General features: G+C 53.0%; 1 protein-coding gene across 17 annotated transcripts in view; it reads left to right on the top strand.

Annotated features, from left to right (window-relative positions):
- Positions 1-24,313, top strand: part of LOC118998350 (protocadherin gamma-C4) — a 136,017-nt gene that overhangs the window by 103,990 nt on the left and 7,714 nt on the right. For 14 of the 17 annotated variants that reach the window (XM_037062520.1, XM_037062575.1, XM_037062491.1 and 11 more), the window contains one exon: positions 18,738-18,796. In XM_037062520.1, coding sequence (XP_036918415.1) covers positions 18,738-18,796 — 59 coding nt within the window. Of the gene's footprint in view, positions 1-1,527; positions 4,148-9,158; positions 11,826-13,328; positions 15,887-18,737; positions 18,797-24,313 lie in introns of those variants that run through there. The other 3 variants (XM_037062530.1, XM_037062509.1, XM_037062501.1) reach the window with 3 other exon arrangements.

Here is a 24,313-nt window from a genome sequence, read left to right on the forward strand (position 1 = left end):
ATAAATAGAATCTTTTTTAAAAAAGTACTGAGGACATGGAGAAACAGGTCAAATAAGGCTTTTCATCTTTTCAATAAATATCCTATAAATACTTATTTTTATGTACCTATCTAACCTGTCTGCCTACCTCCCTGCCTCAAGGCTTAGTTACACTTCAGAAAGATCTATACACAATCAAAGTAATGTCCAGGACAGTTATACAGAAACAGTGTGTGGGGTTCTGAAACTTTACCTCTAATGGAATGGTTTGCATCATTAATCGAGGCTTAGTGCGCACCAGGCATTTTACCCTGACTTATTCATTTAACAGATAGGAACCCAGGAACCCTCAGAGGATAGTTTCTTGCCAAAGATGTACAACTCAGCTCTGATATTTCATATCTGACTCTCTTACTCATCCTAATCATTGCTATTTTGTTTGTTTTGTGGCTACAGTCTTAAATACAGAAAACTCAAGGCTCTTTATTCTGTGGGTAAAGGCTTTGTATTTCTCTAAAGACTTTATGGAACTTTGCAGCCATATTTCAATCATTATATAAATGTCTTGAGTGGTAAATAAGTCTGGTTCCCTGCCCCCCACACACACACTTTTGGGGGGGAGGGGTGCTATCTTTTTATTAGCAATTCAACTTCTCTTCTTCAAATATGAACGTGAGATATTGGGAAATTCATTGATCAAGTAAAGGGAAACGTTTGAGATTAAGGTCTATGATAGAAATTATGCTTGTTGGGAAAGACGGTAGGAAATTTCACATTGTTCCCTGGTTCTTAGGAAATGAAAGCTAAACAATATCCAGTTTTAAAAACAAATCTGCATTGAATTTTTAAATTTCTTAAAACAGAGTTAAACCAAACAGAGAGAAGATCCTGATGACTGACTTCACTGAAGAAGTGACAGGGCATTCTGCAGTGCCATGTGCAAGAGATAAAGCAGCATGTTAACATCTCCACAGAGATGTTCAATAATTCCTTACAAGACGAGTCCAGCTCGATAGGTTTTACCCAGTCCTCCAACGAACCAAATCTGTTGGTGTTTTTTCCGGACAGGGTTGTATCCTCTTCGGTTTGTTTTGACCGCCTCCCCCGCCCCCCACCCCGTCTTGCGATTAAAGAGCCATTAAAACATTTACTTGGACAACAGGTTAGGGGTTGGCTGTGGGAGAAGGGGTGATAGTAGGGAATGGGGGCCGGGTAGAGGCGAGCAACGGAGGGAAACTGGGAAAACTGTATTAAGACAGTAAAATAAAATTTAAAAAACATTTAATAGGCCTTGGTTTGGCTGGAAGCCTTGCAGAACGGTCAGCTTCATCCCCCTGCAATTGGCTTTCCAGGCTAAGGTAGGTTTCCGATGTACCGACACTGCCAAGGCGCTCTGGCCGTGAACTCTGGAAGGAAGCCAAAGGAAAGTGAAGTTCCTGGCGCTAAACTCTAGTCCCGCTCGGAGAGCCGGGCGCTAGCGCGTTCTTCGTGCAGTTATTGGCTGGGACTCTGCGTGCCGCTGTCGGCCAATGAAGACGCTGGAGATCTGGCCCCGGCCCGTCCCCTCTCGGCGCCCCGGGATGAGGCAGAGACTGAACAGCCGGCGAGCAAATCAACGGCATCCAGAAAGCCATGTCCGACTCGGCGCCCAGCGCCCAAGCGCTAACCCGCTGAAAGTTTCTCAGCGAAAACGCCGGGAGGATCTGGACCCCGCTGAGAGGAACCGCCTTTGAGTGAGATGGTCCCAGAGGCCCGGAGGAGCGGACTGGTAAGCACCGGGAGAGTGGTGGGAGTTTTGCTTCTGCTTGGCGCCTTGCACAAGGCTTCCGCCGTCATTCGCTATGAGATCCTGGAGGAAAGAGAGAAGGGTTTCGCGGTGGGCAACGTGGTCACGGACCTTGGCTTGGATCTCGGCAGCCTGTCAGCCCGCAGGCTCCGGGTGGTGTCCGGAGCGAGCCGAAGATTCTTTGAGGTGAACCGAGAGACCGGAGAGATGTTCGTGAACGACCGCCTGGATCGAGAGGAGCTTTGTGGGACGCTGCCCTCCTGCACCGTAACTCTGGAGTTGGTGGTGGAGAGTCCGCTGGAGCTGTTCAGTGCGGAAGTGGTAATTCAGGATATCAACGACAACAATCCCGCTTTCCCAACCCGGGAAATGAAATTGGAGATTAGTGAGGCCGTGGCGCCGGGCGCGCGCTTTCCGCTGGAGAGCGCGCACGATCCCGATGTGGGAAGTAACTCTTTACAAACCTACGAGCTGAGCCGAAATGAGTACTTTGCGCTTCGGGTGCAGACGCGGGAGGACAGCACCAAGTACGCGGAGCTGGTGCTGGAGCGCGCCCTGGACCGGGAGCGGGAGCCGAGTCTCCAGTTGGTGCTGACGGCGTTGGACGGAGGAACCCCGGCCCGCTCCGCCAGCCTTCCGATTCGCATCACCGTGCTGGACGCCAATGACAACGCGCCCGCCTTCAACCAGTCCTTGTATCGCGCGCGCGTTCTGGAGGATGCAGCCCCCGGCACTCGCGTGGTGCAAGTCCGCGCAACCGATCTGGATGAAGGCCCCAACGGTGAAATCATTTATTCCTTCGGCAGCCACAATCGCGCCGGCGTGCGGGAACTGTTCTCCTTAGACCTCGTAACGGGGGTGCTGACAATCAAGGGTCGATTGGACTTTGAAGACACGAAACTCCACGAGATTTACATACAGGCCAAAGACAAGGGCGCCAATCCCGAAGGAGCGCACTGCAAAGTTTTGGTAGAGGTTGTGGACGTGAATGACAATGCTCCGGAGATCACAGTCACTTCCGTGTACAGCCCGGTCCCCGAGGATGCCCCTCTGGGAACAGTCATCGCTTTGCTCAGTGTCACTGATCTGGATGCTGGGGAGAACGGGCTGGTGACTTGCGAGATTCCACCAGGGCTCCCCTTCAGCCTTACTTCTTCCCTCAAAAATTACTTTACTTTGAGAACCAGCGCAGCCCTGGATCGCGAGACTGGGCCAGAGTACAACCTCAGCATCACTGCGCGGGATGCTGGAGCCCCCTCCCTCTCAGCCCTTACGATGGTGAGGGTACAAGTGTCCGACATCAACGACAACCCTCCGCAGGCTTCTCAATCTTCCTATGACGTTTACGTGGAGGAAAATAACCTCCCCGGGGTTCCGATACTAAATCTAAGTGTCTGGGACCCCGACGCCCCGCAGAACGCTCGCCTCTCCTTCTTTCTCCTGGAGCAAGGAGCTGAAGCTGGGCTAGTGGGTCGCTATTTCACGATAAATCGTGACAGTGGCGTCGTGTCGTCCTTAGTGCCCCTGGACTATGAGGATCGGCGGGAGTTCGAGTTAACAGCTCACATCAGCGACGGGGGCACTCCGGTCCTGACCACCAACGTCAGCGTGAACGTATTTGTCACCGATCGCAACGACAACGCCCCCCAGGTGCTGTACCCCCGGCCTGGCCGGAGCTCCGTGGAGCTGCTGCCCCGAGGTACGGCTGCCGGCCACGTGGTCGCGCGGGTGGTCGGCTGGGACCCGGATGCGGGACACAACGCCTGGCTCTCCTACAGCCTCCTGGGAGCCCCCAACCAGAGCCTTTTTGCTGTGGGGCTTCACACGGGTCAAGTCAGTACTGCCCGCCCTGTCCAGGACACGGATTCGCCCAGGCAAACTCTCACGGTCTTGATCAAAGACAATGGGGAGCCGTCACTGTCTACCACCGCCACCCTGACTGTGTCAGTAACCGAGGAATCGCCAGAGGCCCGGGCTGAGTTCCCCTCCGGCTCTGCCCCTGGGGAGCCGAATAAAAACCTCACCTTTTATCTGCTCCTCTCTCTAATCCTGGTTTCCGTGGGGTTCGCAGTCACAGTATTGGGAGTGATCATATTCAAAGTTTACAAGTGGAAACAGTCCAGGGACTTGTACCGAGCTCCCGTGAGCTCCCTGTACCGAACGCCAGGACCCTCTCTGCACGCGGACGCCGTTCGCGGAGGCCTGGTGCCGCCGCACCTGTACCATCAGGTGTACCTCACCACGGACTCGCGCCGCAGCGACCTGCTGCCCAAGAAACCTGGGGCCGCCAGCCCCCTGGCCAGCCACCAGAACACGCTGCGGAGCTGCGATCCGGTGTTCTATAGGCAGGTGTTGGGTGCAGAGAGCTCCCCTCCTGGACAGGTAAGGGTTAGCAAGTCATCCTGGACTGAGATTAAGGCTTTTTGAGGAACATATAGAACCGGTTTGTTGTTGTTGTTGTTGTTTTGTTTTGTTTTAGTGATGAAGATGTTTTCCTAATGATGCATCCGTACTTCCACCTGGCTCTTCCCAGATCGTTGTGCCTTTGCACAGGGGATGGCCTACCCAGAGTGTGGTTTGTGGTCACTCGGTATGGAGTTAATTGACTCATCTGTGGGCCCAATTCACACCCTGAGCACTCACTGGCTTGCCATAAAAACTAACCAGTCTTGCTAAGGGGCAGCTAAACTATAACCCAAGCTAAACTCCCTCCGAGTTCAGCTTGGTGTCATTTGCACTGTTTACCTCTAACTGGTGGCCGCTGCTAGGAATATAAAAACTACCCCGTTCACCCACTTGCCAAGTGATTGCACCATAGGCCTTAAAACTAATGGTTTGATGGTAATTTTCCTTTGCCTGCACAGATCCTGTACCTCAGTCTTTGATGATTTTCTGTGAAAGAAATAAAATTCTAGGTATCCTTTAAATTTTATTTTAAGCACACTAATGGGAATGATGTGCATGTTACTTATAAAATATTTTTATGTTATAAAACAGATTCATGTGCAATATAGAAAATTTGGAAAATAGAGAAATTTATGAAAAAATTATAACTAACTGTAATCCCCAAATCCAAGGGTAACCACCATTAATTATAAAAGTAAAGGTAATCAATTTAAAAATAAATCCAGACTGTCCAAAACAACATAAAGTACAAAATGAAAGTTTTTTATACCCCCCGTGTAATTCCTTATCTTTCCAGCATTATTTTTTTAGATAGACACAATGCGAAAGGTGGGTAAAGTCACATTCTGAGAAAAGTAAAGCTTTTGTTTATTCAGGATGATGTGTAGACCGCAAGGCCTTTGTCCTGGGGTGAAATTTATACACACTTCCACTGGTGAGAGAGCCAGAATTTTGTTACTAATAAGTGTATCATTGCTACCAACCTTGGATTTGGCAGTTAGACAAATGAGGCCCCACCACGTACCAACCAGGAGTCCTTGGCCAAGTCAGTCTTTCTAAGCCATCTCCCACGTGACAAAGGAAGTAATGGGGTCTTATAAGATTAGTGCATGATGTCATGGATGTGCACTGCCTGGTGCATCATAAATGTTGAAGAATTCTGATCTATTACTATTATGACTTTTATTAGCTCTTTACCCACCCCAAATCTTAACCACACCTTAGAAATGAGCCAATTGGGAGAGAGGCAAAGAAGACAATAAATAGCCGCTAAATGACAATATCAATAATTCACCCAAGCAGAGGCATGTACGGAAAGGCTAAGGAAGGATGGAAGCCGAAGAGAAGCAGCGCTGTTCTTCTGGTCATGCTGGGAAACAACGGACACTTTCCCAAGCTCGATGTTCTCCAATTTGGTTGCACACACTAGGGACCCTGGAAAAATTCTGAAGCCCAGGCCACATCCCAGACCAATCAAAGCACATCCTCTGGGGGTGGGGCTCAGGGATCAGTAATTTTTAAAAATCCCTAAGTAATTCCAATGTGCAAAGAAGTTACACAAGAATTGCCCTAGAACCTGCCAGTCTATCAAGTAGCATATTTTTTTAATATTTTTATTTATTTATCTTAGAGGGGAAGGGAAGGAGAGAGAGAGAGAGAGAAATATCAATGTATGGTTGCCTCTCGTGTGTCCCCCGCCAGGAACTGGGAACTGGCCTGCAACCTAGGCATGTGCCCTGACTGGGAATCGAACCGCGATCGTGTGGTTCGCAGGCCCGCGCTCAATCCACTGAGCTACACCAGCCAGGGCACAAGTAGCATATTTTTTAATTAATTTATTTATTTATCTTTAGAGGGGAAGGGAAGGAGAGAAACATCAATCTGTGGTTGCCTCTCATGAGTCCCCTGCTGGGAACTGGCCTGCAACCCAGGCATGTGCTCTGACTGGGAATTGAACCGCAATCATGTTGTTTGCAGGCCCGAGCTCAATCCACTGAGCTACACCAGCCAGGGCTCAAGTAGCATATTTATGAAGCAAAGTGTTATCCTGGTGTTTACAGAACCAGCAGCCAGCCTTACTGAGCCAGGCCAAATTTATAAATTCTGTGATATTATTTCCCATGCTTAAAATATTACATAGAATATCTCCAGATGAGCATTGTAGGGAAGACAGAAGGTGACATTTCAGTCATTTAAAGGGACAGTCTCCCTAAACTGCTAGCTACCAGGCAGCTATTCTGTAAAAATCTAGAGCTGGGCAGTGAGTACAGGGTCTCTTTGGGGACTGGCAAAAACGTTCTACAGTTAGAGCGCGGTGCTGGTTGCACTACTTTAGTATGTGTGAATATAAGGACTGAGGCTTTTTGGTGCTCCAATTCTAGTAATACAGACTGCAAGCCTGTTTGTTTGGGTGTGAGCTTGCAAATAGAAGAGGTTGAGACCTATAAGAAGTCTAATTCTTGGATATTAAAAGCAACAATAAAGGTCCAGTTCATAATTATAGAAATGAGAAACTGGTAGAAAAATCATTTAAGATGTTCTACAATGAGGTTTTCTTTCTCCCAGACAGACCCGAGAGGTAGGAGTGGGGGGCTCCTAGTTCTGCACGTGCCGGTTGTTTAGCTTTAGACAAGTCTCTTAACCTCTCTGAACTCCAGTGTCCTTGTCTGTAAAATAAAGATAATACCTCCTTTCAAAATTGTTGAGACTGAAAAGTAATGCATATAAAGTGTCTGTGCTCAACATAAAGTAGTCATGTAAAGCACAAAGTACTCAATAAATAGTTGCTAAATGATGATATCAATAATTCACCATCTGTTGAGCACTACTTCATGCCAGACACTGTAAAAGGTGGAAGACACAGTCCTCCCACAGAGCACCATCGGACACAGACATGGTACACAGAGCACCATCGGACACAGACATGCAAAAAATTACAATACAAGAAACAATGGGAGCAAAGAGAAAGAGACACCTAAGCCTGCCTGGAAATCAGGAACACCTCATAGAGGCAGTAATGCTTGAGCTAAGAAGTAAAGATTGAGTAGTAATTTGTTAACTAGTAAAGGTGGAAGCAGGGGCGGGGGCGGGGTGGAGAGGGGATCTTGTGGGAAATTCCATGCTGAGGAATACTGACTGATATTACATCACTGGTGAACTTTAAAGGATGTTTGCTAAACAGTTTTTGCAGGAGATAACTTGAAGCAAGTAAGCGAGAGTCAGAGCTTGAATTACCTTTAGGCCAGGCCCAGGAGTTTTTACTGTATTCTGTATCGATAATAGTCATTGTGGAATTCTGAACTGACAGATGTATGATGTCATCTGAGGTGTTTTGCTTGCTTGCTTGCTTTAGACAGATTATTCTTGCAGTCATGTGTGAGATGGATTGGGGACACTGAGCCTGGAGTCAAGGAAACTTGTTAGAAGGCTATTACGCTATTTGAGGAGAAAACTGATAAATGCTTGAACCACCACAGTGGCAGTATAGATGGAGGGAGATGACCATAGTAAAATCATCAGGACTTGTTGATTGACATAATGTAAGTAGTCAGGGAGAGGGATGAGTGGAGGATGACCCGCCCCTCTCTCGTTTGGATCTGGGCAGCTGGGTGGATGGTGGTGGTGTCTTCCCCGAAGTGAGTCCTAGCATAAACACCTAGTACTTCAGACCAATTTACATCATTCCCTTGGGGGGAGGTTTAGGTGCTTTTGTAAAAGAACACAGAAAGCAGATCCCTCCCTTTGAGACCAGAATGTTGGTTGCGGGCCTCACCATTGCCCAAGGATATTCCTGAGGATCAAGGGTTTGGGGAGAAAGTCGAGGGAGGACAAGAAAGCCAGTGTTTGCTCCTGGTTTTGGCATCCAGTGGTAACCTAAGTGAGGATTTGAGTGAGTTCAGAAATACGTCCAGACCAGGCTGATTTTTCCTTTATGTTCTGGCGTTTTTGTCACTCAGATTACAGTTTGCAGGTAACTACAGCGTGAAATGAACTGTGTTTCTATGTTGGTGCAAGGTGGTGGCCAGGCTCCTGGGAGGGTCTGGATCTGGGTGGGGGTGGGGCGAGATCCAGTCTGCAGTTCCAAGAAGCCCCCTGGGGCTAAATGAAAAGCTTGCTCTTTTGAAACAGTCTTTGCTGGTAATTAACAACATATCAAGCATACCAGGGTGTCAAATAAAGGGGATTTGTAGGCACAGTGCTGTTGGTTGCTTGATCTCAGTCATTCATGGGAGCCATTAAATCTGTGAACATTCGCATTCTGCCAGGTAATGAGATCTAGTCCTTAGCACCTCCCAGATACAACTGATTCTTTACTGATTTGGAACATCCCCCTCTCCTCCACTCTGCTTCTTCTCCTTCCACACTGTCCTTGAAATCAATGAATGGTAATTTAGTATGTCACTAGCAAGCCTGTGAATTAAAAGAGGTTTGGTTTCTGCTGCGCCTCCTGTTACAACAAAAATGTGTACTGCATACATTTAATTGGTTACATTTATGTGTGAGCCTTTTCTGCAAAGAGGTGGATACGTTTCTGAATAGTCTGAGAGAGGCAGTGTTTTGTGTATATGGCGGTGCTTCTAATTAGCTGTTGCTTTAAGACAATTGGGCTGAGGCACAAGCTACTCATTTAGAGTATTGGTGGGTGACAACACTGGCTTGAACAAAGTGACCAGTCTCAAATGGCTACTCCTCCCTGGGCTGCAGGTTGCTAAGGCTCTGGCTGTAGCTGTTTTCCCCGCGGAAAAGGGGCGTGGGGGGGGGGGTTGGTGTGTTGGAGAGACAGAGCAAAAACCCACAACACATACATGTTGTCCTCCTCTCCATAGAGGTAATAATAACCCGCGGAAAGAAATGCTGTTGAGCCAGAGGAAGGCGAAAAGATAGGTGTTTTTTTGTTTTGGGTTTTTTTTTCCTCCAATGCTGCGACACATTAACCCTGCTGCTATTGGGGTATTTCTCTGCTCAGCCTATTGGCTGAGCCCAGGAGCCACTGTCTGCCAATCCGGTGGTGGAAGGCAGACAAATCTACCCCGCCACCAGCAAAAAAAAAAAAAAAAAACAAAACGGCGCGTAACCCTTGCGGTGCCGGCCCAGCCGCGCCAGAACTGGCGCGGGCAAAGGGAGATAGGTGTCTCCAGCTGCTGTGGCCGTTTGGGGCGGGTCGTCTGCTTCTGCTTCTCGGGACCAGGTAGAGAACTAGCGGGCGACAGCAATGCTCCGCAAGGTGAGAGGCTGGGTAGAAATCTGCCCGGGGGCTACCCTTTTGTTCCTCTTGTGCTACCTGGGTTACGTTTGTGGGCAGATCCGCTACCCGGTCCCAGAGGAGTCACAGGAGGGGACTTTTGTAGGGAATGTCGCCCAAGATTTCCTGCTGGATACAGAGAGTCTGTCAGCTCGCAGGCTGCAGGTCGCTGGAGAGGTGAACCAAAGACACTTTCGTGTGGATTTGGACAGCGGAGCCCTGCTCATCAAGAATCCAATCGATCGAGAGGCACTGTGTGGGCTTAGTGCCAACTGCATCGTGCCCCTGGAGTTTGTAACCGAAGGGCCTTTAGAAATGTACCGGGCGGAGGTAGAGATCGTGGATGTGAATGATCACGCCCCCCGATTTCCTCGGCAGCAGCTGGACTTGGAAATTGGGGAGGCAGCTCCTCCAGGACAGCGTTTCCCCTTGGAAAAGGCTCAGGATGCAGATGTGGGGACGAACTCCATCAGTAGCTATAGACTAAGCTCCAATGAACACTTTGCCCTGGATGTCAAGAAGCGCAGCGACGGCAGCCTGGTCCCAGAGCTGCTCCTGGAGAAGCCTTTGGATCGGGAGAAGCAATCAGACTACCGCCTGGTGCTGACCGCTGTGGACGGAGGTAACCCTCCAAGATCTGGCACCGCGGAGCTCCGGGTATCAGTGCTGGACGTGAACGACAACGCCCCAGCCTTCCAGCAATCCAGCTACCGGATCAGTGTGCTGGAGAGCGCGCCAGCCGGCATGCTGCTCATCCAGCTCAATGCCTCTGACCCGGACCTGGGTCCCAGCGGTAACGTCACCTTTTCTTTCAGTGGCCACACCCCTGACCGTGTGAGAAACCTCTTTAGCCTGCATCCCACTACTGGAAAGCTTACCCTTCAGGGGCCCCTAGACTTTGAGAACGAGAATTACTATGAATTTGATGTTCGGGCTCGTGATGGGGGTTCTCCAGCCATGGAGCAACACTGCAGCCTTCGAGTGGATCTCCTGGATGTAAATGACAATGCCCCCCACATCACAGTGACCTCAGAGCTTGGGACTCTCCCAGAGAGCGCAGAACCTGGCACTGTGGTGGCACTCATCAGTGTGCAGGACCCCGACTCGGGGTCAAACGGAGATGTGAGCCTCCGCATTCCTGACCACTTGCCATTCGCCCTCAAGTCTGCCTTCAGGAACCAGTTCTCCCTGGTGACTGCTGGGCCCTTGGACAGAGAGGCCAAGTCCAGCTATGACATCATGGTCACTGCTTCTGATGCCGGGAACCCTCCTCTGAGTACCCAAAGGACTATTTTCCTCAATATTTCAGATGTGAATGATAACCCACCTTCTTTCTTCCAGAGGTCACATGAGGTGTTTGTTCCTGAGAACAATCGCCCAGGGGACCTGCTTTGCTCCCTTGCAGCCTCTGATCCAGACTCTGGCTTGAATGCACTCATCTCTTACTCTCTCCTAGAGCCCAGGAATCGGGATGTGTCGGCTTCCTCCTTCATCTCTCTGAACCCCCAGACAGGAGCTGTTCATGCGACTCGATCCTTTGACTATGAGCAAACACAGACCCTGCAGTTCGAGGTGCAGGCCCGGGACCGGGGCAACCCCCCCCTCAGTAGCACGGTGACAGTTCGCCTGTTCGTGCTGGACCTCAATGACAACGCCCCAGCTGTGCTCCGCCCGAGGGCCCGGCCTGGTTCCTTATGTCCCCAAGCACTGCCGCCATCAGTTGGTGCGGGCCACCTCGTCACAAAAGTGACCGCTGTGGACTTGGATTCAGGTTACAATGCTTGGGTTTCTTATCAGCTCCTGGAAGCGCCAGATCCCAGCCTGTTTGCGGTCTCCCGCTATGCCGGGGAGGTGCGGACAGCCGTTCCCATTCCAGCTGATCTCCCACCACAGAAGCTGGTCATTGTGGTAAAGGACAGTGGTACCCCACCACTCTCCACTTCTGTTACTCTCCTAGTGTCCTTGGAGGAAGACACTCATCCGGTTGTCCCTGATCTTCGAGAATCTTCAGCTCCGAGGGAAGGAGAATCCCGCCTGACCCTCTACTTGGCTGTATCACTAGTGGCGATTTGCTTTGTCTCCTTTGGCTCGTTCGTGGCACTGCTCTCCAAGTGTCTGCGTGGGGCTGCCTGTGGAGTGACCTGCTTTCCTGCGGGCACCTGTGCGTGTCTCACTCGATCTCGAAGGAGGGAGGGGCTTCCTCCTTCCAATGGGATCCTCCGAATCCAGCTAGGGTCAGATGATCCTATCAAGTTTGTTGATGTGGGCGGCCACTCTCATGGCTGTACGCCCCTGGCTTCTGCGCCCACTCGGAGCGATAGCTTCATGATGGTGAAGTCGCCCAGTGCACCTGTGGCAGGGGAGCCCGTCCGCCCAAGCTGCCCACCCTCTGATCTTCTCTATGGGCTGGAGGTGAGATCTTCACAGGCTCAGCCGATGCTTGAGGGTTATTCTGATCCAGGCATATGGCTGGGCCGCGTCCCAGAGAGTACTGGCCTCTCGGGGAGAGCCCGTAGTGATGTCATCATTTTCGTGAGTGGTAACTCTGTGGTAGATGCTGTGCTTTGGAAGTGTTTTGTGAGTTAACCAGGGAGTTGTCACAGGTTAGGACTTGAACTTGGGTTATGCCCTTACCTGAGAGTGAGAAATGAAAGTAAGTGGTTAAGAGCCAGGGTACTATGGAAGCATGCTGACAGAATGTGGGAGCGTAGGAGGACGTAGCCACTAAGGTAGGGTGCACCAGACAGTCGCCTAAACCCAGGTGGCTGCCTTCTCTACTCTCCCTGAATGAGGGGCCAGACTCTGGACTACCTTAACTTTACATTACAGTTTCCCAAAGGCCTGAGGGAAACTAATATTTTGGCCTCGAAGTATCAAGTACTCTGTACCCCACTGCTAAGGGAGCTCTCTGCTGGAAACAGAAGAGAGCACAGAGAGGAAAGATTCGAAGGAGCAGAGGCATCGAGGTGGAAGGAGGGACCTGCCAGACAATATCTGCAGGACACCCACTCAAGTCCCCACTGGGATGTGAGCTGGACGCAGTGGGTTGGGGGCAGGGGGACATTACCTCGTAGGGAAAAAAGCAATAAATGAAATCACTTAATGTCAGAAATCTGGTTTACAGAGACAGCTACACGGGCTCTAAGTAGAGTTCTTCTGAATTGGTGAAACCGTAAAGTCCAGGTGCCATGCCTAGTCTCTAGTCACCCTCCTGAGTGACCTGGACCAGTCCCGGAAATGTTTCCCCTGCTGGAAGCTGTGATGCCCGTTCCACAGCCTAGGTCTGGGATCTCAGGAAAGCTGAGTCCTGTAGTCATCAGCTGCTACTGAGATCCCTCAAAGCATTGCTGGAGAGCCAGAGCAGGATTCTACATAACCCTAACAAATCTCTTCTCTCATTTTAGCGGCATTGGCAGGATGGGGGTGGGAGGGGGAACACGTGGGCTTTGCCTCCCCCAGAAGGACAAACTTTTGTTGGTTCAAGCGAAGTGGTGGAAGCGTCTGAAGTCATGCAGAAAGTTACTGGGACAGAGCACTGAGAAGTTTTGTACCACTTTGTCTTCCCTGTTGAGCACCATCTGAGCTGTCAAATTTTGCTGCCAAGGGGGCTGAATCAACCTGCAGCACAAAATGAGTGGGGAAGTAGGAGGCTTCTGTGACACAAATTTGCAGCCCGTTCCTAAGGTTTGCGGGAGTGAGGAGACTTTGTAATTGGTTGAGAGCAGACAGACTTTTTGGCCAATCAGACTCAGAGCTGAGGTGGGGGATCTGCTCTTCCTGCCCGCCTCTCCTCCCCCAGCTCCCCAGCTCCACTCAGATTCAATTCCCCTTCCCCCCACCCACCCCCGCCATTTGGTGACTAAGAAGAGCTGCCGCAGGCAGACAAACCTCGGAGCAGTTTTTAAGAGGCTTGAAGGAGACACAAGAGATCTCAGCTGCTACATTCCAAGCCCTGGGTCTGCCTCGGATACAGGACAGCACAGAGTCAGTGTCCAGGAAGGGACTTCTGGGTCATGGGGCCCAAGACACCCTCACAGCTCCCCAGGAAACGGCAAGTGCTGTGCATGCTCTCCTTGTGCTGCTGGGGCTGGGCTTCCGGGCAGCTTCGTTACTCAGTGGCAGAGGAGTCTGAGCCGGGGACGCTGGTGGGGAATGTTGCTCAGGACCTGGGCTTAAAGGTGACAGATCTGTTGAGCCGCCGACTGCAGTTGGGATCTGAGGAGAATGGGCACTATTTTTCCCTGAGTTTGATGACTGGTGTTCTGGCAGTAAATCAGAAGATTGATCGAGAGAGCCTGTGTGGAGCCAGCACCAGCTGCCTGTTGCCAGTGCAGGTGGTGACCGAACACCCACTGGAACTAACCCGGGTAGAGATAGAGATCCTGGATCTCAATGACAACTCTCCTAGCTTTGCCATCCCTGTGCGAGAGATACGCATCTCAGAATCAGCTGCGTTTGGGGCACGGTTCCCTCTCGAGAGCGCCCAGGACCCAGATGTGGGCACCAATGCTGTGAGCTTCTACACTCTGAGCCCCGACAACCACTTCTCACTGAATGTGAAGACCCTAAAAGATGGGAAGCTGTTCCCAGAGCTGGTGCTAGAGCAGCAGCTGGACCGCGAAGCCCAAGCAACACATCAGTTGGTGCTCACTGCTGTGGACGGGGGTGTCCCAGCCCGCTCGGGGACCACGCTCATCTCTGTCATTGTGCTGGACGTCAATGATAATGCTCCAACCTTCCAGTCCTCAATTCTTCGTGTGGGGCTTGCAGAGAATGCACCCACGGGCACACTGCTGCTCCGCCTCAACGCCACTGATCCGGACGAGGGCACCAATGGCCAACTAGACTACTTTTTTGGAGACCATACATCTGAGGCAGTGCAGAATCTCTTTGGCCTAGACCCTCGCAGTGGAGCAATCCGTGTGTTGGGTCCCATAGACTTTGAGGAGTCAAGTTTCTATGAGATTCATGCAAGAGCCCGTGACCAGGGGCAGCCAGCTATGGAAGGCCACTGTGTGATTCAAGTGGATGTGAGGGATGTCAATGACAATGCCCCAGAGGTACTACTGGCCTCTTTGGTCAACCCTGTCCTGGAGAGCACACCAGTGGGCACAGTAGTGGGATTGTTTAACGTGCGGGACCGAGACTCCGGGAGAAATGGCGAAGTGAGCCTTGATATCTCTCCAGAACTGCCATTTCTGATTAAGCCCTCTGAGAACCACTACTCACTGCTAACCAGCCAGCCCTTGGACCGGGAGGCCACATCCCACTACATCATCGAGCTGCTGGCCAGGGATGCCGGCTCACCTCCCCTGCATGCACACCTCACCATCAGGCTGAACGTTTCAGACGTGAATGACAACACCCCCTGCTTCACCCAGAAGCTCTATACTGCTTACATCCCAGAGAATCAGCCTCCGGGCTCCCTTCTCTGCACTGTGGCTGCCTCTGATCCAGACACTGGGGATAATGCCCGTCTCACCTACTCCATTGTAGGGGGTCCGATTCAGGGAGCCCCAGCGTCCTCCTTTGTGTACATCAACCCTGAAGACGGGCGTGTCTTTGCCCAGCGCACCTTTGACTACGAATTGCTGCAGATGATGCACGTCGTGGTGGGAGTGCGAGACTCGGGCTCTCCCCCCTTGCACGCCAACACATCTCTCCACGTGTTTGTTCTGGACCAGAATGATAATGCCCCAGCTGTGCTGCACCCAAGGCCTGGCTGGGAGCTCTCAGTCCCCCAGCGTCTCCCTCGCTCTGCGCCTCCTGGCTCCTTGGTCACCAAGGTGACAGCCGTGGATGCTGATGCAGGCCACAATGCATGGCTCTCCTATTCACTGTTGCCGCAGTCCACAGCCCCAGGACTGTTCCTGGTGTCCGCACACACTGGAGAGGTGCGCACAGCCCGGGCCCTACTGGAGGATGACTCTGACACCCAGCAGGTGGTGGTCCTGGTGAGGGACAACGGCGACCCTTCCCTCTCCTCCACAGCCACAGTGCTGCTGGTTCTGGAGGATGAGGACCCCGAGGAAATGCCCAAATCCAGCGATTTCCTCACACGCCCTCCCGAGCGATCAGACCTGACCCTTTACCTCACTGTGGCTCTTGCAGCTATCAGTCTGTTATCCTTAGTCACCCTCACCGTTCTGTCAGCGAAGTGCCTTCGGGGACACGCGGATGGGGGTGGGGGTGGGGGCCGGTGTTGCGGGCGCCAGGACTCACCCTCCAGGGACTACTATAAGCAGTCCAGTCCCAACCTACAGGTGAGCTCAGACGGCACGCTCAAGTACATGGAGGTGACACTGCGGCCGGCAGACTCGCACAGCCACTGCTACAGGACGTGCTTCTCACCAGCCTCGGATGGCAGTGACTTCACTTTTCTAAGGCCCCTCAGCGTCCAGCAGTCCTCGGCTCTGGCGCTGGAGCCTGACGCCTTCCGGTCCCGCTCTAACACGCTGCGGGAGCCGAGCCAGGTGAGGGGCTTGGCGCGACCCCTGGGGACGCGGTGGAGCCGCCCAACCACGTAGGGGCTTTGAACTTGCACCTACTCTTCTCGTTCGGGCTCGGCTACCAGCCGCGCGTCCCATGGTTCAGACCAACTGCGCCGGACCAGAGGTGGGGCCAAACCAGGGATGGGGCGCTGAGCCCTGGGAGGTGGTGGTGACGATAGTGTCCGAAGGGGACAGAACCGACCCGAGCCCCGCCCCAAACTCAGAAAAGGCTGTGGCTCGGTGATCTTGCCTGTGATTTCCGCCGGGGTCCTGGGTCCGAGGTCCGGGGTCCGGGGTGGAGGCAGTCACAGGTCCACGCCCACAGCCAGCCTCCTAGGCTCTGGCGCGCGCACGTTCCGCCGCTCTTTAGGTTTCCTAAGTTTCTTCCCACTGCCTGGGACTTCTGGGATCTGGGACTTCGCTGTTATTCTCATCCCCTCTTATTCCCAAATCAAACAAACTCATCTGTAGACGGGACAGAGGTGCGCAAAGGGCTCCAGCGTGCCCTCCCCGCAAGAGTCACACACCCGTGAGCGACAGCGCTACGGCTCGGCACGCCTCACCTGCGCACACGCCCTCGCACTCGGGCTTGCACGCACGCTGCCCCCGCACTTCCTCACAGCCTCAGAGGTACCACGGACTTCGCGCCTTGGCGACAGTCTCGGGGCGTGGCTTCCCGGGCCCGCGAGGACTCGGGAGGTTCTTCCCACCCCCCCACCCCCCCACCCCGGCGGGACTGGGTCTGGCGGGGGAAGAGGGGGTGAGCCTGAGGCCAGCGGAGGCGCCTAGAGCGAGGGTGCGAATGTGGGCGTGGGTGGGCGTGACTCCTGGACCCTCGGTTAGACGGGTCTGGCTGGGCAGGGAAGGCGGCTGCGCCTCCTGCCCAGAGGCCCCCGACGAGTGGGCGGAGCTGTCCTGGGGACCCCAAAGGGGCGGCAGGGCTTGGCCTGGGCGAGTGAGCAGGCCGCTACAGGGCCACGCGCGGCCCGTCCGCTCGCGGGAAGTGGGAGCCTGCCAGAGAGAGGTTTTTGGCTCCGTCATGACCACAATGTGTCCAGCTATCTAGGATCTAGGCTTTTGGGGGTGACCAAAGCACCTGAGACTTTGGCACATCCTTCCTTCTCTGGCTGAACAGTAAAAACCACGAGTTGCAGCAATCCCAGGAGCTTTTATTCAAAGCGTATCTATGCCCCACCGTGCCCCCACTGAATGGGAATTGTATTTTGAAACAACAGGCCATGTGACTCTGACAGCTGATAGTCTTACTACACACCCTCTCTGAGAACCGCATCTCCTCTGCTCTTCCCAGCATTATTGCTGGGTAGGTACTAGCACCCCCACCACATAACTGAGTTTCACAGAAGTCAAGTGACTTGTTCAAGTTCCCATGGTAAGTGAGAGAGAAAGACCTCCCCTAGGTCTGCCTACCATCAGAAGAGCGAGCCAATCGGAAAGCTGGAGGACAGCAGGGCGGGATCCCATCTGCTGGGCTGGGGCAGGAGTGGGTCTCACAAGTGGAGAAGAGTCTGCAGGGGCTCCTCACCCCTGAGCAGCCCTCGCTGAACTAACCTGGCCCCGGGTCCTTTGGCGGGCTGTGGATGTGGCCCAGCTCCTCCCCTCCCATCTGTCCCGGTACCGGCAGCTCTGTGTAGATTCTGCCATAGCCACTGACACAGTGGCTGAGGGCTGGACCTCCCTGTGCCCTTCCGCACGGGGCCCAGCGTGGTGCTCGGGACAACTGTTGCGCCTGCGATGCTACGGCTCTGCTCACAGCACTGCCACCTGTGAGCCTTAGCATGAGTCACTTGGCAGCCACGGGTCTTCCTTCTCCCCAGTGGGATCAGAGGTGCTCACACCTCCTTCTCTGCTCCTGGGAGTGAGTGTGAGAATTAATTACTAGCACAGCCCAGAACTGGCGAGGAGATGGCTCAGGGAGTGCTGCATGAGAGGGTGTGGTGGGAAAACACACCCTCGGGAAAGGCCTGGAGGACTCGGGAGGGAAGGGGCTGGCCAGAGTCGCACATCTGCATCCAGATCGGGGGTGGCTGCAGATCAGCCCCTCGGGAGCCCTGGAGACTTGGTTGGCTCTGCCTGGAGGCTGTGGGAGCTCGATCTCTGCTGGGCTTGGTCCAGCAGTTCTCTGGCCCAGACAGAGCAGCCTTGTTCTCTCCTCCTCAGACCCAGTCGTTGTCTGGCACAGAGTTCTGGGGGCAAGAGGTGTCCTGGGGCTTGGATGCCCCGCAAAGGCCCAGTCTGGCACGACTCCTAAATTAATAATGTATTTAGCTGTGGGAAGGGATCCTTGGTTGCCAAGGGCCTGGAGGAGGTGTCCCTCTGAATGTGTCACAGCACAGCCTGGCACGGAAGGGGTTACGCGGAGCAGCAGCCATCTTGCTGCAGAGGATGCTTTGTTCCCAGTTGAGAAGCTGAATAAATTCTTTTCAGGGCTGGTGGGATTCTCAGCTAAAAGCCTCACCTGCCACTTGCGGGGGCCTTTTCTGCACCCCTCCCCCCAGCTTCAGTAGAAGACACTTTTAGCCCTTGAATCTCAGTTCAGAAGTTCTGAGTTGAGGGCAAGAGGAAGAGGCTATTTCTTTAGCAAAGGAATCCGGGTTCGCTCACTGTGGTCAGATAAACGTTATTTTATCTCGTTGTCTCCTGTACCTCAGACCTCTGAGGCCCAAGGTATATCTTGTTTTTGAACATGAGTCTCCCCATCTCACACCTGTTTCTTCCCTGTGCGCATGACCCCCCCCCCGTCCACCCCCAGGGGGCCGGTGACGTTCTGACTTCTCCAGGGTACTCAGCCCCTTTCCCTCTGTTTTCTCCACAGCAAGCCCCACCCAACACGGACTGGCGTTTCTCCCAGGCCCAGAGACCTGGCACCAGCGGGTAGGTGACTGCCTCTCCAGCCCACCCTCTTCTCTGCGGCATTTTCTCAGTGATGACGTGGGAGGGGGGGAGGGCTTAGCATTTGCTACAAATGGCTTCTTCCTCAGTTCCAGATTTCAAGGAGGTTTTGGTGTTTTGGGGGCTGTCACACAGATTCCAAAGGAAGAGGCTATTTTGGAAGCTCAGTTCACACACTCATCCCCTCCCTCCTCCCACTGTGGGAACCTGTCCAATCTCCTGGGGGCTCTGTGGGACCGCAAGATGGTTTTCAGGTGGTCTCAGGGTGAAGAGGAAGTGTGTTATGCCCATCTACTTGCCTTCATCCCCCCCACTCTGGGCTGAGCTGGGCTCCATCCTGACCTGGGGTTCAGGCAGAGAAACCTGGGGCAGGAGGGGGAGAGGAGGAGCCTGCCGGAAAGAGCTGAGCTAGAGGAGGCAGATCAGGCAGTCGTGGGGGAAGTGGAGACAGCACAACTGGGGTTGGGGCTGAGCGGGGAGAGTTCCTAGGGTGGCCTCCCCATCCTGTCCCCCTGCGGGGGGGCCCCCCTCCAGGCCTCCCTCCGGGCCCCCCTCAGTCTGCTCTGGTCTGGCCCTCTCAGCCTGTAGGCCTTTTGTCTCTGCCACTCTCTTATTTCTGTGCCTTCCCTCTCTCTGTCGGTTTGCGTTCTCTGACCTTTTCCTTGGTCTCTGTCTCAGTTTCTGTCCTTATTGCTGCCTCTCTGTCCCCGCCGTGTGTGTCCACTTGCGCTGGTCTGTGCCTCACACTGAGCCCACAGCGGCCAGGTGCTCAATAAATGTGGAATCAATGAATAAATGTGACTTCCTAGTCTCAGTCTCTCTTTTCTCTGTTTCTCCCTCCCTGTCTCCACCCCTTATCTCTGTTCTGTCTCTTCTTTCATCCTTTGCTAGTGTCCTACTGACCCTGTTTCCGGTCTGTCTCCCTCTCAGTCCCTGTCTCTGTCTCTCTGTCTCTGTCTCCCTCTATCTCTGTCTCTGTCTCTGTCTCTCTCTCTCTGTCTCTTTCCATCTCTCTAAGTCTGTTGCCTGTCTCTTTCGGCCTCTGGGACTCCCTTTCTCTGTTTCTCTTTCTTCATCTCTCTCTGTCTCTTTTATCCTGTTTGTTACTTGGTGACCCTGTCTGTCTCTCATTTCTTTGTACTGTGGGCAAGCCAGCACACACGTGTACCCCCACCTCCCTCCCTCCCCGTGCCCCTCGCACATAGAGCCTTTGATGTACGCTTCCCATGCACACCCTCCCATCCAGGCTACCCCAGCTGCTCATTTCAGTCTGGTGTGGACTCCTGCTGGGACAGGAACCCCCTGCGGGTGGAGGAGGAGGAAACTTCAGCGGAAAGACCTTCAGCTGGTCTGAGGGAAGTGGGATGGGCCCTGGGCCAGGCCTCCCTGTTAGAAGTCGGGAGCCTGTAGGAGTCCAGAGATGCCTGGAGAGAGAGGGGGACAGAGTTGGACTGCCTCCCCTGCCCCCTCCCGGATGCTACAGATGCTGAGCCCTCGCTGCCACAGGAACCCAGGAGCCCCTGGTGGAGGGTGGCGGCTCCAGCCCCTGGGCAGGTGCAGACCGTCCCTGGTATCGGGATCTCAAGACACTTCCTAGAAGGCAAGACACCAGAGGAGCTGGACTGCTCTTGTCCTGCCCTGCGCCCGCTGTCTCCCTTCTCCCCACTGGCCTTGCCAGCCTTCCCATAAGTTATCCATTAGATCATTCATGCATCCATTCATATACTCATTCAAAAATAGGTATGGAGCATCTACCATGAGCCAGACCCCCTGCTAACCACTGGCCTTTGGAATGAACAGGAAGACATGGTCCTTGAACTCATACACTTTCGTGCCACTAGGGAGGCTGGACATTGATAACAAATCACACGCAAAAATCACAGCAAGTTCTGAGAAGAGGATAGTGAGTGTGGTGGTGGGAGGGGACAGGGAAGGCCTCCAGGAGGAGGTGACCTTTGAGCTGAGGTGATGAGCGCCCCTTTCCCCACCCCACCCCCACCCCAGGCATGTACTGGCCCTGAAGCAGGATCCATGCTGAACCTGGGAGCCCCACCAACTGCTTGTGGTTGCCCCTGGGTTGAGCACTTACCCTCGGCCCGGCCCGTTCCTTTCCACCAGAGGAGAGACTGGGTGGCTCGAGTATGCACAGGCGCTCTTGGGGAGGTGGACAAGGCTCGGGAGCTCTCCCACTCTTAACGTGAGCTCGACGGGACAAACGTTTCTGGTTGGGCTCCGAAGTGGCCCAGGTGCAGTGAGCAGGAAGGGCTGGGACAGCGACCGCAACCTCCCTGCTCCATTCGGGGAGGAGTAGGGCCGGCGCTAGGCCGGGGAGTGTGCTGGGCAGAGCGTGCAAAAGACAGACTCTGTCCTCGGGACTTCACAGTGTTGAGGGAGACAAGTATTAACCAGTCAATCACCAAAAAACCAAAAATGAAAAGTACGATCGCAGCTGCCGTAAGTGCTATGAGGAATAGTCCCTGGCAGCGAGAGCCGAGAACAGGCATTTGGCGAGATCGGGGAGCAGGGGCACACCCAGGAGGAAGTGGGGCTGTGCGGGATCTGGATGAGTAGGAATTAACCAACCGCAGGGCGAGCGAGGAGCAGCCCCGGGACGGGAGAGCGTGTGCCAAGGCCCCCGGGAGGCGTCTCAGGACAGAGAATGGCAGGGAGTTCGTCCTGTGCTGCCGGTCTGATGAGTAGATGGGAGTCTAACTGGGGTTCCAGCCCTCCATTGCTCTTCCGCCCCACCCCCTCCCCACCGTCTTGGCTACTGGCACAGCGGGTTCAAAGCAGGGCTAGCCATTCAGCAGACCTGGTTCAAGTTCAAGCCAGCACTCGGGTCACATTGCCTAGACAAAAGGGGAAAAGACTAGCGCTCTGAAGTTCTTGCTTACCAGGTGACAGGTCCTCCCCGCCGCCCCCCGCCCCCCGCTCCCCCCCCGCCACTGTCCCTCCTCAGGTCATCCTTTTGGTCCCTGATCCCAGCAGTTGCCAGTCTCAGGGTCTGAATCCCACAAGCCAGATCTCCCTCCTCAGGCCCCAGCCTGCAGCTGCTCCGGCCTCTGCACAGAGGAGGCGTCTCCCACTCGCCATCGCCTGGTCCCCACTCGGTTCCCCGAGACGGTTTCGCCCCAGCCCCCCCCCACCTCCGAGAGACCCGCCTGCGCTGTCCCTCAGTGTGGGCGGTCATTCAGCAAGGAGCAGCTTACTGTTTTCCTGCTTGTAAAATAATCCATGCTAATTATAGAAACATGAGAGAGAGAGAAAGAGAGCGCGCCCAACTTTTTAAGAGTACTCATAATTTCACAACCCAGGGAAACCACCACTGACATTTTTTAATATGGAAAATTTCAAATCTATACAAAAGTAGAGAGAATAATACAATGAACCTCCACGCGCCCACTATTCAGCCTCAACCAGCTCCTTGTCTTGCTTTACTTGTATCTCCACCCGCCCTCTCTTGATTTGTGGTGAGCGTCTTCAGCCGTCATAGAGTTCTATCTCAGTCTTCCCTACTTTTAACAACTTTTAAACATGTAAGCACCAAATATATGAACAAGAAATACTATATTAGTAATAAATAATATTAATAAACTAATATCACATTTTCCCAACTCTGTATCTCTCTCTTTCCATGAACTCGTTTGCATGCTTCTCCAAATTGAGGTCTCCGGTTGTGTTGGGTTGACCATCTCGATTCTCCTAAGCCCTTTTAATACTTTCACCTGTGTCTTTCTAAAGCCTTTTCTTTGTTCTGTCAAGCCACATGCATAGGCTTCCTCTTTTTAAAAAAATCTGATTTACTTAAATAAGCTGTTCATGAGTTTGTTCACAGATTACTGAGAACTTTCATTCCCAGTAAACTGGTGTATTTCTCACTGTTTTGTTTTTCTTTACAGTAGTTGAGGTCATACTCTTCATTATATTGTAGCTTTTTTGTTGTCTTTGCAATATATTAAAAAATTCCACAAAAATTTCCTGAAGTCATTTAATTATCACATGATAGCCCCACATATAGGGCGGGGCACCAGTAGGTTTACAGCGGTGACCACGTGAAACGGAGTTCATTTCTGCATTATGTATGACTGATCAGTTTTTGTATTATTTCCCATACGTTTACGAACAACTGTAAACTTACTTTTGTCCAGCCTTGTATATGTGCATTTTAAATGCTGATAGGTTTTTACTACATTGAAAGTATAACCATGCACTTACATTTTATCAGTTACTTCAGGCTGTTGTCAGGGGCGACTTCCCCAAATTTCTTCTTTTTTTTGAGCCTGATTGTACCAGAGCCCACCTCTGGGATGCTCCCCAGCACACGCACAGCACAGGATGCAAGCTCCTTGGGGCAAGGATGGTATCTGTCATCTCGAAAGTCCTAGGGCCTGTCACAGGCCCTGCCCCGTAGTGGGTGCTTGGGAAACGGTCGGTTAGATGTAGTTTCTCTCCTCCACTTTTACGTTTTTATTGTTTCCCAAATCCTAGAAGAGTCCCCTGTGCTTGCGTCTGGGGGTCCAGCCCCTCCCTACTGAAGCCCAGTGCGTTGCTGTGTATAAGATCATTGGCTTTAGGGCCACATTAGGCCTGTTTCAGGGTGTAGCTCCTCCAGTTACCGCCTGTGCAACTTGGGGGAAAGTTCGTCAGCTTCTCAGAGTCCTGGTTGCATCTGCTGGAAAATAGGGCTAATGACAACACTTATGGTTCTGAGATTAAAATAGACCCCCCCCACACACACACTCCAGTCACCCACTCATCTGCCCAGCTTCAAAGAGCTGGCAGCCTGCCCACGGGCTTGGCCTTCAACCTTCAACTGTTTCCCTAGAACCCTCCTTACAGCCCAGCCCACCCCCTTCCTCCTACCATCACTCCCTGGACACCACTGCCCACCTCCGCAGGGCGTCCTCCTAACCCGGGTCTGACCCTGTTGTCCACCTCACAGCCCCAGAGTTCTTCTCCTAGCTGCCCCCCACTGTCTGCTCCCCGAGTGTCCGCATTAGGCCCTTCACTGAGGCCTGAGCCCGCCTGCCTGCACCCTGTACCCCTGGGCAGGCCCAGGGAGCTCAGCCAGGCTGCCAGGTAGGAATTCTGGGTTTTCGTGGGGATCGGGCTCCTGCCCTCCCAGAGCTGACCGACCCTGGGTCCCCTCACCGGAGCAAGAGTGATCTGTAAATACTTCCCCTGACAACCCCCTCCAACACTTCCCAGCGCTCTCAGCAGGAGACCCAAATCTTCGTGTGGCTCTGCGGCAGGCCGCAGCCCCTGAAGACACCTCACCTTGTGGCAGCCACTGCTGCCTTGCCCTTTGTCCTCTGAGCTGGCCCAGCCTCTCCCAGCCTCAGGGCACTAGCTCTCTCCCACAACACCACCCACACCTTCTCCTAGAAAACATAATCCTTTTTACTTTGAAATGTTTCAAACCCATGGAAAAGCTGAAAGAATAGCATGATGAACATGTGCAGTTTTTTTTTTTACCTAGATGCATCATTTGTTAATATT

The sequence above is a fragment of the Sturnira hondurensis genome, unplaced genomic scaffold (genome assembly GCF_014824575.4).
Source record: "Sturnira hondurensis isolate 20B ecotype Veracruz unplaced genomic scaffold, ASM1482457v3 Scaffold0001120, whole genome shotgun sequence".
Classification (NCBI taxonomy): Eukaryota; Metazoa; Chordata; class Mammalia; order Chiroptera; family Phyllostomidae; genus Sturnira; species Sturnira hondurensis.